General features: G+C 34.8%; 1 protein-coding gene across 3 annotated transcripts in view; it reads left to right on the top strand.

The window, feature by feature from the left end:
* The window catches only part of PRKG1 (protein kinase cGMP-dependent 1), a 1334297-nt gene that overhangs the window by 1277257 nt on the left and 39100 nt on the right, over positions 1-17940 (top strand). For all 3 annotated transcript variants that reach the window (XM_073019149.1, XM_073019148.1, XM_038008764.2), the window contains one exon: positions 5483-5579. In XM_073019149.1, coding sequence (XP_072875250.1) covers positions 5483-5579 — 97 coding nt within the window. The remainder of the gene's footprint in view (positions 1-5482; positions 5580-17940) is intronic.

The raw sequence follows: 17940 nt of genomic DNA, 5'->3' as shown, positions 1-17940 counted from the left end.
AGCTAAAGTCACTTAACATCTCCAGATTAGTTCCTTTATTTAAAAAAAAGTAATGTGGAGGTTAAACTAGATGAGGTCCACTGGCGTGAATCCATATTTTGAAGTATGTTGGTATTTTAAGATTTTGAGATAAAAACATCTTTAAAATGGTGACTCTCTATCATGTTTAAAAGGAAATTTATTTATTTGGAATAAGCATAAATATGCTATGATGTGAAACATGCTCAAGGTCCTAATTTTTCCAGTGCTTAATTATTAAAACCAATCACTTATCACAACTGGTTTACCCAGGTACAAAATAGAAGTAAAAATATTTGTTATCTTATCTTCACAAAGAATCAGCCAAGATAAATTAAATAAGAGAGATTTTAAAGTCGTGGAAGAAAGGTGCTTTCTAAATGCAGAATATTTGCATTACTATCATTATTCTTATGCAGCAGATATACGAAATGCAATTTTCCTGTATATTCCTATTGGCTATGGCTCCTCAAGAACATGTATTTGAAAAATAAGTGGAACTATTTCATGACTAGAGTGCTCAAAGAAAACATCTATTTCTGAAAACCACAATTTTGGAAATAGCAGGAGCAAACTAATGTTATCTCAAATTCCCTGAAGAACAGATTATATTTTCCAGAGTAAATTGATATAGTGAAATACTTTAGGTTCATTAAATTACTTTTAAACTTTTTATTTCTTTAAGTTATTCCTTCCACTGCTGAAAGGATGGTGATTACTCCTAGATGCTGTACAACAAGAATACATTAAAAATTGGCCCTTTTTGCTCGGAATTTTAGAAGTTTTCTTGTTTAAAGAGGTTTTTAAAAACTTTATAGTAATAGGTACTTTAAAAAGTTTTTTATTTTGAAAACATGATTTAGCAGAAAATAACTCCCCATACAAACAAACGCTAAGATGGTTCTTTTTGTTTTCCAATGAAGTCAAAAGAGTCTGCATTCAAAGCTTAGTTGTCAATAAGACTCTTTATGTAGCAGCAATTATTTAATAAGAGATGATTGATGACTTGATTATAGAGTCTACCCATTTTTATTTTAGTGTCTAAGCTTATTTAATTTCAGGCATTTGAAAATCAAGGGAATAAGGACATGTATTTCCTAACATTTTCCACATACACAAAGTTAAAGTTGCACAATGAGGCAACAGTCCCTGTAGTATCTTGAACTTGTAGCCCAAATAGCTTCTTCCTTTTTAAATGTGGAAATATATTTTATTGGTTCAGTTTTCAATGCTACTTGCTCTCTATATAGGCATTCTTCTGAAGGCATTTTTATGTACTTTGCCAGACTTACAGATTAGTCAGTACGCTAAGCTTTATTAAATCAGGAACAATTATCACATAAAATCCTGTGTACCAAATTAAGTGCTCATTCAGTACATGGCCAGCATTATATCTTGGATGTATCATAGACCAGGTCTATTGTATCATAGACCAGGTATATTTTGAGCTTACGGCTCACTTTCTCAATGTTCTTACTCCTTTTTCAAACAGTTTTTGTAAGTAATTATTTATAGATTGTGGTGCTCTTAGGTTACAAAAAAAAATGAAAGAGGATTTCTGGGCATGTATCTGAACATTTAAGTAAGCTGGGATTCTGACTTGATTTTTCCAGTAAATTTATACTTATTGCTTAAGTGTATATTTATCAGTATTCCCAGAAAGGCCAAGACATTGAAGAAATCAAAGTTGGAAGGACAGTCACTAGCAGAACCAGGAACATAAGTCATGAGCTTTTGATAAGCCAGGATGCTCTCTTGTAGCATTTTAAAATCCAGGGTAGACACTGATGTTCTTACTGAATCTCATCTTACCTACTACAGTTACGGAATAAGAAATAAACTCAGTCATACGTGACAGTCTATGTGTGTTTACTAAAATGTTTCATTTTCGTAGTTTTCCCCAAGAATTGATCAATCTAAACTCAACAGGAAATGAAAGTATACTGAAGAGTAGATAAGTGCAGGCAAAGCCAGGCTAACAGATTTACATGTGAATTAGTAGATGTTAACAACTTATTTATTTATTTATTTATTTATTTATTTATTTATTTATTGGAGGCACTTAGAGTAGACTTCTGTAGCTCATTTGGATTATGGGTGAGCTGGGCTAAAGCTAATATGGCTATATTTGCCTTTTGTACTATTGGCTTTGAATTACCCATCTGGAACTACAGTTAGTTCCTTTTGCATGTGGTCTTTACTTTTAAATGGTACTTAATATTGTCTGCTTTGTAAAATAATGCTGAGTTACTTCTGTTATTGGAATGGCAATGTGAAAGTAAAATTTTAAGTTTCACAAATTTTGTCCTGGGTTGAAACATTATATTTGGTTTCCAATACATAGGGAAAGATGTTTACTTCTTAATAATAATGATCAATCATAAGGTGTAGCATCCGTTTCTGTTACTTTAAAATGACAGCATTGATTCAAGGATATTACATCAAGAATGGAAAACAACTGTGAATAATAAGGGCCACTGGATTCTTACTCCTTGGTTTTGTGGAGACTGGGAATATTGGAAGAAATGGAAATATAATAAACTAATGACTATTATCTATTTTCCAAAGAAATGTGAATATGATACTGTGCAGATACGTGATTTTAGAAAGAGAGATGGGGGAGGGGAGAAGGAGACTGAGATTATTCTATTATTGTTTTCCTGTTTCTAAACTATGCATATGTATCTTGGTCTAATTTTTATACTTGCAAATGTACATTTTATTGTTTTTGGAACCTCCTTTGGTGTATTAACAGAAATGAAAAGATGAAAATCAAATCAACTTTGTTACTCCTTAGTTCTAAAGTTCTTCCCCCTTCCCCTTCCCCCTTGCCCCTTCCCTGCACTTCCTCCCTCTCCTCCCCCAGTTCCCTCCCCTCCCCCTTCCCTTCCCCTCCCCTCCCGGCTTCCCTTCCCTTCCCTTCCCTTCCCTTCCCTTCCCTTCCCTTCCCTTCCCTTCCCTTCCCTTCCCTTCCCTTCCCTTCCCTTCCCTTCCCTTCCTTTCTCTCTTTCTCTATCTTTCTCTGTCTTTTCTAAGCTGTGTTGGCTATTTCAGAACTATTGTTTATTCCTATTGCTCTAGGACCAGAAGAGCAGGGGCCAAGGCCAATGTATAAAAACCCCCAACCCTCTTGCCAAAATGTCTCATCCCCAGATTCACTGGGTAGCTACTTATCTCCTGGGCCATTTTAATCCACCTCAAAAATCTTGTATGATTTGTGGAACTTCCTGAGGCTTTCAGAAGGTATAGAACTATAGGTTTTAACTCTTGTACATCAAAATCACCTGGGAGCTTTTTTAAAATAGGGATGTCTAGGTAGCACCTCCAGAAATTTCTCATTCACTTGGTCTGTGGCAAGGCTTAAATTAATTGTTTTTAAAAGATGCTCATGTAGCTCTAATGTGCAACAAAAGGCTAGAATTCCTCCACTCATCTATGTGTACTTCCAGCCTAATTTCACAAGGCCCCAAAATAAGAATTGTTGGGGTGCTTTCGAGGATTACAAAAAATAACACCATACTTTAAATATATGAAATGGTATCACAATAGTCTGAAAGAGTTCACCCTGTTTGCAGCTGGGCATAGTGGCACACACGTGTAATTCCCAGCTAGCTGGGAGGCTGAGGCATGAGAATAGCTTGAACCCGGGAAGTGGAGGTTGCAGTGAGCCAAGATTGCACCACTGCACTCCAGCCTCAGCCTGGGTGACACAGCAAGATTTGTCTAAAAAAAAAAAAAGAAAGAAAGAAAGAAACAAGGTTCACCCTGTTTGCACCTGAGATTTCTAAATCCAACAAACACATGGATTGTTATTCAACAACGATCTCATAAAAGATTTAATTATCCAGGCAGTCAGGAAATGCTTGACCACATACAAATAGTCACAGGGTCTGATCTCAACAGATGTCTTTTTTCAGCACCTGTTGGAGTCAACTCTGCCACTAGCCCTTTCAATGGGATGGAGTTTTAATTTTCCAAAAGTAGCAAGCCAGCTGGAATGCTAGAAATGCACATTTGCTGCTTCTGTTCCATTCTAGTAAACCATCTCCCGGATCACTATGTTGATCTCTTGAGTGTGTAGTTAATGACAGAAGTCTACAAATACCATTAGGATGGACTAGCAGCCTTGTTTATAAAAGTTTATCGGAGGGAGTTGATTTCACATAATTAGCCAATAATGGAAAACAATGTTGTTTTTACCCTCTGAGAAGCCTGTCAACAATTGATTTGTTAAAAAAAAATTAGAAACATGGTTGTAAGTTGAAGAATGCCGAAAGCTTACCTAGAAAGCTGTTTCACAAATCCCCCAAGTGAAGAGTCTAAATTTATGTTTGACTGTAATGGAATAGCTAAAATGTTACACAGCTTAATGTTAAACATACCCATGACTGATTCTTTTCAAAAGGATACATAAACAGGCTGTGTTAGCATCATTACCTCAAGTGCGTTCATCATTTCTATCTATAGTGTAGGACTGAATCAGGTGTTGCTGAGCTGAAGGTCACGGGTTATGCATAGCTATTCAAATACTTTATTTTTGAGACAGCTGAATTACTCCCTGACCTGACGTTAGTGAGTGGGCAGATCATCTTCATCTTTGTGCCTTCCTGTCCTTTCTAAAAATAGCAGAGCCTTTGACAAGGATATATTTTAAGCAGCTCATATTCACTTGTCTCATCAGGAGAAGCTTATTCTGGCCACTTGCATGTGTCAGGTTTGCATGCGTGCATAGTTAGACTTTGGGAATAGCAGTCCATGCTTCTCCACACCACTCATCCAAGAAACTTACAAACATAAAGACCCTGAGATTGCTAGCTGAGAGTTTTGGCTACAAGTCAGTGGGTACACAAAAATGAAGGGAAGACACTTTTTAGGAATGTGACTATGCTTCCAAAATCATCCATTTCGGACATTTGTGCATCAATTCTCAGCTTCTCGGATCTGTTTTCATAAAACCTGGCTGTGATTTCGCTCCAGAGACCTCCGTGATCTTGCCGCTTTTAATTAATATTTATAGGAGGCGCTGCCAGCCTGTGGATAAGGGAAACTGATGAGAAACTGCCATCCAAAATCTGAACGGCAAAAACCAAACCAAACCAAACCAAAAAATCTAAAACAAAACCAAAAAAGAACAACTCAAACAATCCGTGTTCACAAGAAGACGCGTAGAAAAAGACCTCCATGTAACTTTGATTTGATAACTGGATTTATCAGTCACTTGACTGGCATGCAGTGGGTACTTTGTATTTTTCTACAGTACTTTGAAACACAAGTGCAAATTTATGTTATTCTGCACAACTGGGACCAAAAAATTATGAGCGTGAGAAAACACAAACTCTAAAAGCAAGATGGAATGTAAGCAGGTAAACCCTGTTCCACAGTCATGTCATTCTGGTACAGATGTGCGTGGTACTCGTGTTTGCACCTCTAAGAAATTTCCATTTTTTCACATCAAAAAATCCAGATATGAAGCTGAAGCAGCTTTCTTCGCCAACCTGAAGCTGTCTGATTTCAACATCATTGACACCCTTGGAGTTGGAGGTTTCGGACGAGTAGAACTGGTAGGTGATGGTTCTTTAAATGCTTTTGATCACCTCTGCTTCCTTTTTAATGTTTTCCCCTAGATTAAGATTTCTTCCTTTTCTCTTGTTCTGTCTTTCATCATTAATTACCATTATTCCTAAATCAGTACCAAATACTTTGCGGTAGACATGTCATAATTAGCAAGAAAGTGCGCTAAATTGTGCAGTCAACGACTAAAAATAAAATAAATAACGCATTGCTTTTAAGAAAACCCCTTCATATGAAGTGTAAGGTAAACACATTGACTTAAAGAAGAGTCATTAAGCACGTCTTACCCAACTAATTTTCTATCGTCTTTATTTCCTTAGTTCTGAGTGGTGCTTAGCAACAATTATGCACCCTAACAACAATTACAATAATTTAAATGTAAATTTAAATACATATAAAGGGAAATAGAAGAGATATATATGAAGTAAATGGTGTTGTAGTAGTAATTCTGTGGTTCTGTAGTTGCAAGTACCCTATGCTAATAGTTTGAATATTTTAGTTTATTTCACACGCACAGTTTGTATACATATATATACACATGCACATACAGCTATATATTCATGAAGATGAAGACACTTTGTACAAGTTAATGCATTCAACACATTGCATGAATGTGGTGTAAACAACATGAAAACGTACTCTATTTTGCATTTGTTTGAAATGTAAATTTAAAAACTGACATATTATCACAAGAATGAGAAAAAAATGTATTCTTATGACTAACTGCATTTCAAGACGGTGTGGCTATAAACCCTAATTGAAAATGTAGATTGATTTCCACCTCCCTGCTGAACATGGAGGATTTCCTGATATCAGACACCAGTACAGTATGTGAGGAACTCCCTGAGATGGTGTACAGTGCAGTAAACAGTTACGGTTGCCATCAGGGGTCAAGAGAAATCCCCTTCCTTAAAAGTACATTGACCCAGCACTATTTTTATATTTGTCTATTTGTATTGCAGCTGGAATTTCTGACTTGAACAGGCAGAAAGATGGTATTTACTTAGATATTAGACGAGAAGGTTTTAGAGCCATATGTCTCACTGAATTAGTATTATGCTTCCCTTAACACTGGTTGGAGATACTGTAGTAATACCACCTCTGACTTGAAAGTCTGTAAGTGTGCCTTTGATGATATGAGTATTTTCAGTTCTGGGAGAAAAAAAAAAACACAAAAAAACAAGTAAGGTTCTAGACAAACCTCTTGCTTTTCTGAACCCTACAAATTAATGTAGCCATGAATTTATTTTTTAAGAACTTTGGTTTTGTGGAAAACTATAATTATCTGTATAGCTAATAAATATCCATTAACAGCATTATACATGAACTGCTTTGATTTGGAGGTATTGGGAAATACAGGCAGGAAAAGAAAACAGAGCTCCCTGCCATGCAGGATTTATTTTCTGATGTGTTTATATAGTTGTGTATTTCTAAAACACTCTCCAAATGGAGCAGTATAAGGGATAGAATTTCTTGGACAGTGATTGTAGGACTGTTATGAGTCCTTAAATATTATTTTTTAAAGATGATGGACAATAAAACTGCTATTTTTGTTGACAAAAAAAAATCAGCGTTACAACTTTGTGAACTCTTAGACATTTGATAACTTAAATAGTGATCTTTGAAGTTACCAGTGAGATATTTAATGAAATATAGGAATTTACTTAGGATTTTTGAAATATTGAAAATAACTTACAGGCACTGAAGTCATTTCAAGCTAAAGAATTGAATACCAAGCTGATAGTGCAAATCTTCTAGAAAATCCTCTGAAAAGCAAACGAGGAGGTACAAACAAAATTTTGATTAGCCTCAAAATTGGGAAGAATTTAATGTGGGCATATAAAAGTTTAGTTTAAAAACAAAAATTTGCATTTGTGCTCTCCTGTGTGTGCACACATGTGTATGCTCATTTCTGTGTATTCACGTGCATGTTTGAGTATATATACACATATATATGTGCATATAATCTCCATCCCCAGAGAAATACCAGATAGTCAGCCTAATTTTCTTCTCATGGATATTATATTTTACTCTTTTAGATAGATGTTTATAGATAATGAACACCATAGCCCTAAGAATTAATTGATGTTGGAAATGTAGCCCACTTTGTAAAAACTGTAGATATTACTGATGAGTGTTAAATTCATAATGGAGTATAGGGTACAATTTCTACATTAGGGGAAGAGGCGCATGTCCTTAACCTTTTAAGGTCACATCACCTTTCGTTGTCTTGCATGTGTACAACATACTGTAGGACAATCAGAGTGCCTATATTGTCTTCAGTATTCAATGTGGACCAGTCATTTAAATGATCACTAATACCTTATTTTCCCAATTCTTACCACTTACTAATTGCCTGGTAGTATTACTTTGGGGGTATTAAAATATTATCTGTGATTGTTCATCTTTTACATACATTCAATAATGCTGGAATTGAGAGTTTGGCCTCAACACTTTGCTTGTAATTGTACATACCATTTTCATGGAATATAACGAATCACCGTAATGATAATGGTGTACCATCAGAGTGGCACCTACCCCATTCATAGTTAGGAGTAAGATGTAGGCAAAGACCAGTTCTTTTGTGATTACAGAAGTTTTCACTCTACTCTGAGAATAACACATGCAAGATAATCTTGTCAATATTATAAAGTCCTATTAAAGCAATATCTAAGCAATAAAATCTTCATATAAACTCATTTTATATTTATGTATGGAGTGCTCAACATGTTAATACAAAGTATATAATACTTAGAATCTTAGTTTAGCAGTAATGTTGAGCAAGTAAATGACATTTCAAGATAGTACCGTAAGTTACACTTTAATTTTAAAATAGTATTTTTTAAAGTTTCCCAGAAATAACATTATAAAATTATAAGCCCTTCAGTGGAGTATGAAGAATTTAGAAATTTGAATTTTTGAACTTCATTTCCTATTAAAGTTAAGAATGTAGTTTTTTCATCACTGTTTGACATACAGATTATGTTTGTGTGTGAAGGTACTTATACCCTTCACAGGTTTTTTAGCATTTCTTAATTTTTATCATTCATGTCAATTTCAATAAATGTAGATGCAGAAGTATTTTTCTACAGGAGAATTTATAAATAGTTTATTATCCATTTTTGGAGGTGAGAACATAATTTTGCCACATAATAAGAAACTTAAATATGTGTTCAGCAAAGAGTCCAGAAGCTTAAAGTGAAGGCCTTTTATGCATGGGAATTGTAGTCTTAAGATATTCAGTCTCTTCCTAAATGGTGTTAGCATAACTGACTTTCACTTGTTTAATATCAGACATGTCCTGTTCACAACCATTTCCTCTGGGCAGTCATTTGGACTGCTTTCCTTTCTGTTTTCTGGCATATGCCATATTTTCTGCCTATGTTCTTTATTTTTAAGAATGGTCTTTCTAATGTGTTCTGTTACTGTCTGTTTACAGTATGTCTTCTAGGAGAACACATTCCATTTATAGTATCACTTTCAGCAAAAGAACTCAGCTCTCTTTTTATATATGACTTACTCACAAAAGCTCTAAGCACTGATGTAAGTCATCTAGGTAATCATCTTCATTTACAAACTATGACTGTAAAATAAGGAGGTTGGTTTTACAAATTACAAGTGAAAATTAGTCCCATTGCCTTATAGTCATACTCCCCATTTACTCTACTTTTGTCCTTCTGAGAAAGGCCCCTGTTTTTCAGAATAGATTTGCACAAGTCAAAGACAAACCGATTTTTTAATATGCCAATAATACGTAGTTGGTACTTTAAAATATTAGATATTTAATCTGTTTATTTAGCAATCCAAATGTCTCCTATACCAGAGTAGCATACTTGGATAAAATACAGGAACAAATATAAAAGAAACATAACCTCTGTGTTTTTGGATTATATTCTTTCTACATCAGTTATTCTGTATATATGTATTGAGCTCTACAATTGAAGATAAAAAATTCAATAAATAGAATAGTCCTTGGCTCTAGAGACTCGCAGTCTACTGGGAGGGGCAATCATGTAAACTAATAATTAAACTCATAAGCGAAGCATGATCAGCAGGGGCTCAGTGAGTGGGGGAACAAGACTTCTTGCAGGAGATAGTATTTCTGAGGCAGAGGGAGAGTTAAGGCATTAATATAAATAACTTGATGCATTATGGAACATACTTAGTAAAATGAAACTATTGTAGAAACAAATGTTTATTAATAAATTAATATTATTTCTTTAATAAAATAACCTTTCATTTGAACCCTACTTTATAATCTTCAAATTGCTTTCAGGTTCATTGTATAATTTTGCCCTTATAGCTATCCTGGGAGGAAAACATGAGGCATGATCCACATTTTACAGGAAAGAAGACAAGAATAATGTATATATGCGGTTTAAGGCCACTTAGTCATTGAAAGAGCTGTTGTTATTGCCTGGAATTACTGATTTTTTTAACTAGAAGCTTTTTCTGCCATTCTGGCTTTTAAAAATATTTGGATTCTTACCACCACCATCAACAACAACCACCCCCAAATCAAACAAGTGTTACTTCATTGTCATATGTACACCTTTGCTTTAAAAACATTCTTCTGGAATTCAAGAACCTGAATTAGAACTAAATCTAGAATAGATGTAGTAATTGTCTGCTATGTGCCTCTCTTTCTGTTATATCTTCGGAGACTCCACTTTCTCTAACTCTTTTTCTGCTCCTATTTCAGTGGCAAAATGTCTGTGGAGAAAAAAAATCCGACAGTATAACATGGTAGCTAGAAGCTAGAGCTCTAGAATTAGGCATTCTGGATTCAGATGTTACCCATTGTGTATGCTTAGTCATTTACTTAAAACTTTCTGAGCCTTGGTTTTCTTGTGTCTGAAATGATGATAATAATAGGATATATACCTCACAATGTTGTGAAAATTAAACAAGTTAAAGCCCTCAAAATAGTGTCTCACACATCATGGGTCAGTAAATGGTGTTAATGTTGTTACTGTTGCTATTATTATTAAAACATGCTAATGATGGTTCTCTTTATCACTTCCAGCTATATGCCTAGAAAAGGAAGGGAATGAAATGATTTTACTCTTTTCTTTTCCACTGCTAAGCCAAGGCCTGAGAGTGCAACCATTATTCTAATATAAGTAAGAGCCCAGAGGTCTTCAAATGACCTTCAATGATAGCTTCTATTAAATTTCTCCAGACCACTAAAGCTCTTAACTTTCTGATCTGTCATGAGAGGAGATGGGAAACAATTTTCAATATCCCTTATGCTGAACCTGTGTGCACCTGAAGTAGCCTGCTTTTATTTATCCATTTCACTTCTAAATTGTGAAGCCCCACCTCTTAACCTCTCAATGGGAAATCGTTTTCAGTGCAAACTGCTGAATCATATCTAGTTTTTCTCCAGCCTTCTTAACCCATGGAACTTCAATTGGGCATAATAAAGACCTGGCTCTTGGCAAGTTGAATACAAAAGTTACCTCTCATTCCTTCTCTGCTGCAGTTTGTTTCTAAACTACATAACTGGATTGCCCGGGAAAAGAATATGTGGTAGTTGTGAGAATCAATTTATGCTAAGACAAGCACGTGTAGTTAACAACGTGTGTGCCTGTTCATGACATCCATACCACTCTCACAGCATTTTTGCCAACTGCCTTGGCGCTATAAAAACAAGCAAGCAGGCTTGGAGTGCTATGTAAACCAATTGAAAAAGAAAAGAGACTAAGAGGTGATTAAGCAAGAAGCTAAGTGATAAACCCATTGCTCAGTCAGCAGAGTCTTATTGCGAAAGGTGAGCAACTTAACTCCAAAGGGAAACCCCATGTAAGATGAAAACATTTCAAGAGCTTTCTACAGCCAAGCCACACAGCAATGAAACAGAATAGCTGTGGAGATCTTTGGGCAGCATTGCCATGTGTACCCACAGTGATTTATGCTGCACTGGACACCGGGGGGAAACCCTGCTGCCCTAAGGCCTTGTGTCCTCTGTAACTAAAGTGAGTAAGGACTCAATACTGGTTGAAACTGAAAGTTTTCTTCATTTTAACATAGCCTCTTCTCTAGTGGTACTCTACATGGTTTATTATTAAATATGTAATTCTCATTTTATGTTTATTCTTCAAAAGAATGAAAATGGACAAAAATTATTAACTGTAATAAATAGCATTCATTTCTCAGAAAATAAGTTCTTCAGACAGCTAATGAAAATCCGATCTAATAAATACTAATTGAGCATCAGTAGGTGCAGTAACAATATACTGCAACTGCTAAAATAATCACATGACAGTTTCAATGCAGAAATTACAAGCAGTAAAGCTTATCTCTACTTTGGCATATGCAAATAAAGTAAGATAAGCATTACTTCATCTCATTATTGTAGAATAAATTTTCTTTTGTACATTGATAATTATAATAAAATTTAGATTACATGAATGAAAACAAATATAAGTTACTTTCTAACACATCTTGTGAAATTATAGAAATTTTATATATTAACAATCAATTGAAATGCCTATTTTTTATTACAAGTAGTTGAAGTCAGTATCCTACCACAAGATAAAATGTTAGTAGTTTCTCCTCTAAACCCACATAGGATTTTAGAATGATCAATATAAATCTAGAATCCACTGGGTATGTCTTTCCAAAGCTTAAGATAATTGGTGATAAAACAGCTCTTCCAAAAGTTAACATTTAGGTCATACTTGCCTTTTTGTTTTCTCTGACATAAATATTATTTTTTTTTTAATCCAGAGAATTAATGGGTACATCACATTAGGCAAAAATCATCTGTTTTAAAAAACCCAAACTATTTCTGGGATATAAAAATATCAGACATGATTCCTGCCCTCAAGGAATTTCTGCCTCCTCCTAAGAAAGAAGATAAGATTAAGATATTTGAAAAGTAGCAAACAAAATCTTATGCTATTGTGTTAAATTAAAAAGTATGCAGAAGAGTTCTCAGTATTTCATCAGGAGAGAGGTCATTTGAAATTGATGGAGTAGAAGAGGGCCTGGGAAGATATACAGAACTGAAGCCAGGCAGTGGAGAATAGGTTGGGATTTAAATGAACAGATGGGGAAAGGCCATTCTGGGAAAAGGCCATTCCAGGCAAGGGTTACAACATAAAAGGCCACATGTTGTTACAGGACACCAAAGCAAGTGACTAGACTAGAGTGAATTACTGTTGGGGGAGCAGAGAGAAATATTAGACAGCTGATCAGTAGAGTATAATTGTATTATATTCTTTAAAAAGATTAGACTTGCCAAAAAAAGAGTTGTTTGGACATTGAGTAATGAAAGCATATAAACACAGACTCTGCTCTGAACTTCTATCTATGACATGAAAGAAAGCACTATAAGGTGACTAGACAAGCTATTTTTAGGTGGCGCTGCTCCTAGAAATAGACATCATAATCTCTCTTCTGACAAAAGTAGGTTATTTTGTACCACAGTGCAGTCTGCATTCCTGAAAATTTCATGTAAACACTTTCAAAGAGGGATTCCTTCCATCGAGAGGGAAAAATAGTCCCCTTGTGTGTCTCAGTTATGTAGAAAATAGTCATATCTTTTTAAATAAAATGAAGTAACTTATCTTGCTTTCTGGAAAAAATATAAAACAGGTAATTCTGTATGTTTCAATATATCTCATCAATTGCATATATTTAATTTATTGCTAATTAGTACTTGGTCCCTCAGTATTCCCCATTGTCATTGACATATGCAACATATTAGCTTGAACATTGAGCTATGAGGTCAGGAGCTTTTGTGGGTCAGGTGGTTTGTTCTTAGGCCCCAGCTCCAGCCCACTACTTTTCATGTTCACACTGATAGTGGGGAGATCATCACTACCCAAAAGAAGTTCAAACAAATAAGTTAAAGGAGAGCCACACTCTAGTCATCACTTTGACCTTGGATGCCACATCTGCACAAACAAAGCATTTAAATTTTTAATGTGACTGTTTTCCCTAAAGTAAACTGGTATAGGCAAAATCCAGTAGATTCTTATTGAACTGACTTAGCTACAGTTGATATCCTTTTATGTTTGTGAAAATCTGAAACACAAGATAAATGTGAAATACCAGAATTGTATGGGGGAAGAAGTTATCTTTTTCTTTTTTCCTTAATTTACTTTTATCTGAAAATGTCTTTATTTTGCCTTATTATTGAAAGATTCATTGAATTCTAGGTTAGCAGGTTCTCCCCTACATCCTTCCAACCCCATTCTCTCCACCCTCATTCCCATTCCCCCAGCCCTGTCTCCCAGCACTTTTTCAGTATTTTAAAAAGTATTTTAAATTGTAATAGCTTTAGGGAGTATAAGTGGTTTTTGACTACCTGGATGAATTGTATAGTTATCCTTTTTGTAACATCAGAGGGACAAAGTTTGAGGATAGCATGTAATAAGACATTAAGATCTGATTATAAGCCATTTTATTAAAGTTTTCCAGTATCTAATAGTTTTAAAAAATTATAAAGTCATTCATCCCTATGTTTTAAAAGCATAACCACAATGCAAAACCTTTCATGAGTTAATTGGGTCACATGTCAGAAAGAGAGTTGAATTTCACAGTATGTCATCCTCTCTTTCATTTCAACCCATTTTAGATTTTCAGAGTCAATAAATGAAAGGAATTGAAATTTAAATATTCGACCTCATCTACATGGTTATATGTGTACTTTAAGTATTAGAATAAATTGAATTTATGTGAGCTATTCATGTGCTCAATTTAAAATATGTGAACAAGTTTTCAAAACTGATACACACAGTATTTCCTTATACAAGTGAGATTATGCATAGAAACTAAAGTATTGGGTAGAGGATGAAAAATATTTGATTAGTTGCTGAAAAAATAATTTAAAGTATATTATAGGTAATAAAATCCTGTAAGTACCACTTTTAATAATCACTGCAAAATGAAGTAAAGTTTATTTAGCATAAAAGTGGTAGGAAATAAATGTTATGTTTAAGGAATGATAAGACACTCAATGTAGGTAATCTTTTGAATGAAAATGAATGAATCCTAATTCCTTAATAAGGGAAATTATAAATGTTCTTTGATTTGCAAGTAACTTCTAGGAAATTGTCCAGGCCTTTGTTCACAGTATAATTAAAAATAAAAAAAGTATCAGGTTCTTTTTCTGACTTTCCTCCAAACTGAAAGTTAAATGTCTTTAAAAAATAGAAAAAGAAAAAAAAAACAAACTTACCTTCTCTTCAAAAATAACTTTGTCTTTTAATAAATTTAAATTTAATAATATAGATATTTCCTGATATTTCTGGTCCCTAGCTGTAGAACTGATTTTAAGTCCGAAGGCAAGTTACAGAGCAAATAAGATTACTGATATTTTTGATGAGGTGTTGAGGTAAACGAAGAAAGAAAAACGAGGACGAGAAGAAGAGAGATCCTCTCTTGATTATCTGTCCATTGTGCAAATGGCAGATGGAATCAAATGAAAAGGCATATAGAAAAATAAGCTACTTTTCTATCCTCTTTTCTTCTCAAAATGTTATACCTGACTCTGTGTGTGTATGAGTGTGTGTGTGTGTGTGGGTGGGGGGTGGCGGGGCTATCTATGAATAGGAACTTTGATACATAAAGCCTTTACCATGAAGGTGAGTCACCATTGCAACAGTGTTGTGCCTCTACGCCTCATGGCTGAAAAATTTTCCAATTCTGACATCTCTATCACACTCATAATCTATCCTTTGCATTCTCCAGGTTATTCAAACATGTATCGCTCAGGTTGTGACAAGTTTCTTTTGTTCTTCTTTCTTACGTATCCTATGAAACAAGGCAAATGCTATGGTTCATTCTTGAATTTCAGACATTGGCCAAGGGGAAAAATAAATCCTATGATGTTATTGTGCAGAGAAAAGTAAGGGAAATAGAGAAGTTGTGATCTCTGCTTAAGTTAATAATAGAATTAGTACTTTTTGTTATTGTTGTTGTTAAGAAATGTTGGGAAATATAATCCAACACTGATTTGTAGGATAGAAGCTTTCTGTTCACTTAAAGCATTTCATCTTATTTTATGAATGTTGTAAGCTGGCTTCTCCTGAACATGTGGGCACTTTAGTGGGCCATGTCCAAAAAGTTATTTGAGTCAGAGTAATAAAATTGCTTTTTCTTTCACCATGAAAGTAAAATTTCCTAAAATTCAAACAGGTAGATTTTTCCTAATCCTGTTTTCATTCAGTTGATTGGGACTACTAACTTAAAAACAGATTTAATTATGAATTGTAATAGTAAGATACTATATCTTAGAAATCATAGTAGTGATGATCATTCTTACATAATACTTTTTATTTTCTAAAGAATGTTCACATACACTATCTGATTTGATCTTACAATATGTTTCTATAATATGAAGCTGTTTTTAAAATTATTTATTTATTTATTTATTTTGGTTTGAAATGGGGTCTTGCTCTGTTGCCCAGGCTGAAGTGCAGTGGCAAGATCTTGACTCACTGCAACCTCCGCCTCCCGAGTTCAAGCAATTCTCCTGCCTCAGTCTCCTGAGTAGCTGGGATTACAGGCACCCACCGCCACGCCCAGCTAATTTTTATATTTTTGGTAGAGATGAAGTTTCACCATGTTGGCCAGGCTGGCTGGTCTTGAACTCTTGACCTCAAATGATCTGCCGGCCTCAGCCTCCCAAAGTGCTGGGATTACAAGCGTGAGCCACTGCGCCTGGCCTGGTTTTATTCCCTTAAGTAAGGAAAATGAAGCTTTAGGATGTCATACAGACTTGCATACAACCACAGTTGGTTTATTATTGCAATATTTTAATCTCCCAATCCCCAGTATCCATGGGAGATTGGTTCTAGGACCTGTCCTCACCAACACCTCCAGCTGCAGATACCAAAGTTTATAGATGCTCAAGTCCCTAATAGAAAATGGCATAGTATTTGCATATACACACATTCTCTCCTATATTTTAAATCATCTCTAGTTTATTTACAATACCTAATACGATGCAAATGTTATGTAAGTAGCTGTTATACTGTATTGTTTAGAGAATAATGACAAGAAAAATGTCTATATATGTTCACCTCAAACACAACCATACATTTTTTTTTCCAAGTATTTTCAATCCTTGGTTGTTTGAATGTGGATGTAGAACCCCCAGATGCAGAAAGCCGACTGTACCTATTATTTTGACAAGATAGCTTTTAAATAACTTTGTGTTAATTACGTACATTTTGTTTAAATGTATTCATGATCCTAATTTTTTAAAAAATAAGACTTCTATATTTAGGTTTTTCAATAAACAAGTAGTAAAGTCATTAAAAACGACTTTTTAAAAATGTGTCAATATTTAACAGAAATTAGAGCTTAAAAATCTAGTTTTTGACTAAGTGAGGAACTTTTATTGTAAGTGAAAAAGTAAGCATAGAGAAATACATTTTTGACATTAAATTCCTTAAAATGTAAATGAAATCTATAGCTACCTGACAAATCAATACAGAACTAGAAGTTGTAGATTCAAGAAATTATGAGTTCTCTCTCTTTTTAAAAATTCTTTAACAACTTCATTGAGGTATAATTTACATACCATAAAAGTTTCCCATTTTAAGTGTATAATTCAGTGATTTTTAGAATTGTACGACGATCATATATCCCAGTTTTAGAACATTCCTACCACTGCAGTAAGAACTCTTTTGTCCATTTAGAAATACTCTCCATTCCGATCTCCAGGGTTTTTTGTTTTGTTTTGTTTTGTTTTGTTTTGTTTTTTTTGTGGAGACAGGGTCTTGCTCTGTCACCCAGGCTGGAGTGCAGTGGCATGATCTTGACTCACTACAGCTTGAGCTTGGAGGCTCAAGCAATCTCCCACCTCAGCCTCCCAAGTAGCTGGGACTACAGGCGTGCACCACCATGCCCGGCTAATTTTTGTGTTTTTTGTAGAGACATGTCCATGTTGCCCATGGCTGGTCTCAAACTTGTGAGCTCAAGTGATCTGCTTGCCTCAGTCTCCCAAAGTGCTGGCATTACAAGCGTAAACCACCACACCTGGCCTCTCATCTACTTTCTATCTCTTGAGTTTTACCTTTACTGGTACAGATATTCAGATGCTAAAATTTTGTGTTATACTAAATGTTTTTAGTTTTTACATGTATGATCTAGTTCAATAATCTAAATACCCAGTTATTTAATGTATAGTAACTTCATGCCTTTTTTCCTCCTGAATTTTGTGGCAGTTTTATGGCTTCTGCACGCCCTGCTTCAGCTTTGTGATTACACTCCACTGCTGCAGAACAGGATGTTTACATTGTTTTCTGGACATAGAATCTAAGGCCAGTGTCTTACAGGGCTGTGAAGAGCTGTCTGGCAATAGGAGAATATTGGAAAATGATGGAGGTGGAA

The sequence above is a fragment of the Chlorocebus sabaeus genome, chromosome 9 (genome assembly GCF_047675955.1).
Source record: "Chlorocebus sabaeus isolate Y175 chromosome 9, mChlSab1.0.hap1, whole genome shotgun sequence".
Classification (NCBI taxonomy): Eukaryota; Metazoa; Chordata; class Mammalia; order Primates; family Cercopithecidae; genus Chlorocebus; species Chlorocebus sabaeus.
The sequence above is the reverse complement of the archived record's forward strand: the minus strand, read 5'-3'. Positions and strand labels throughout refer to the sequence as shown.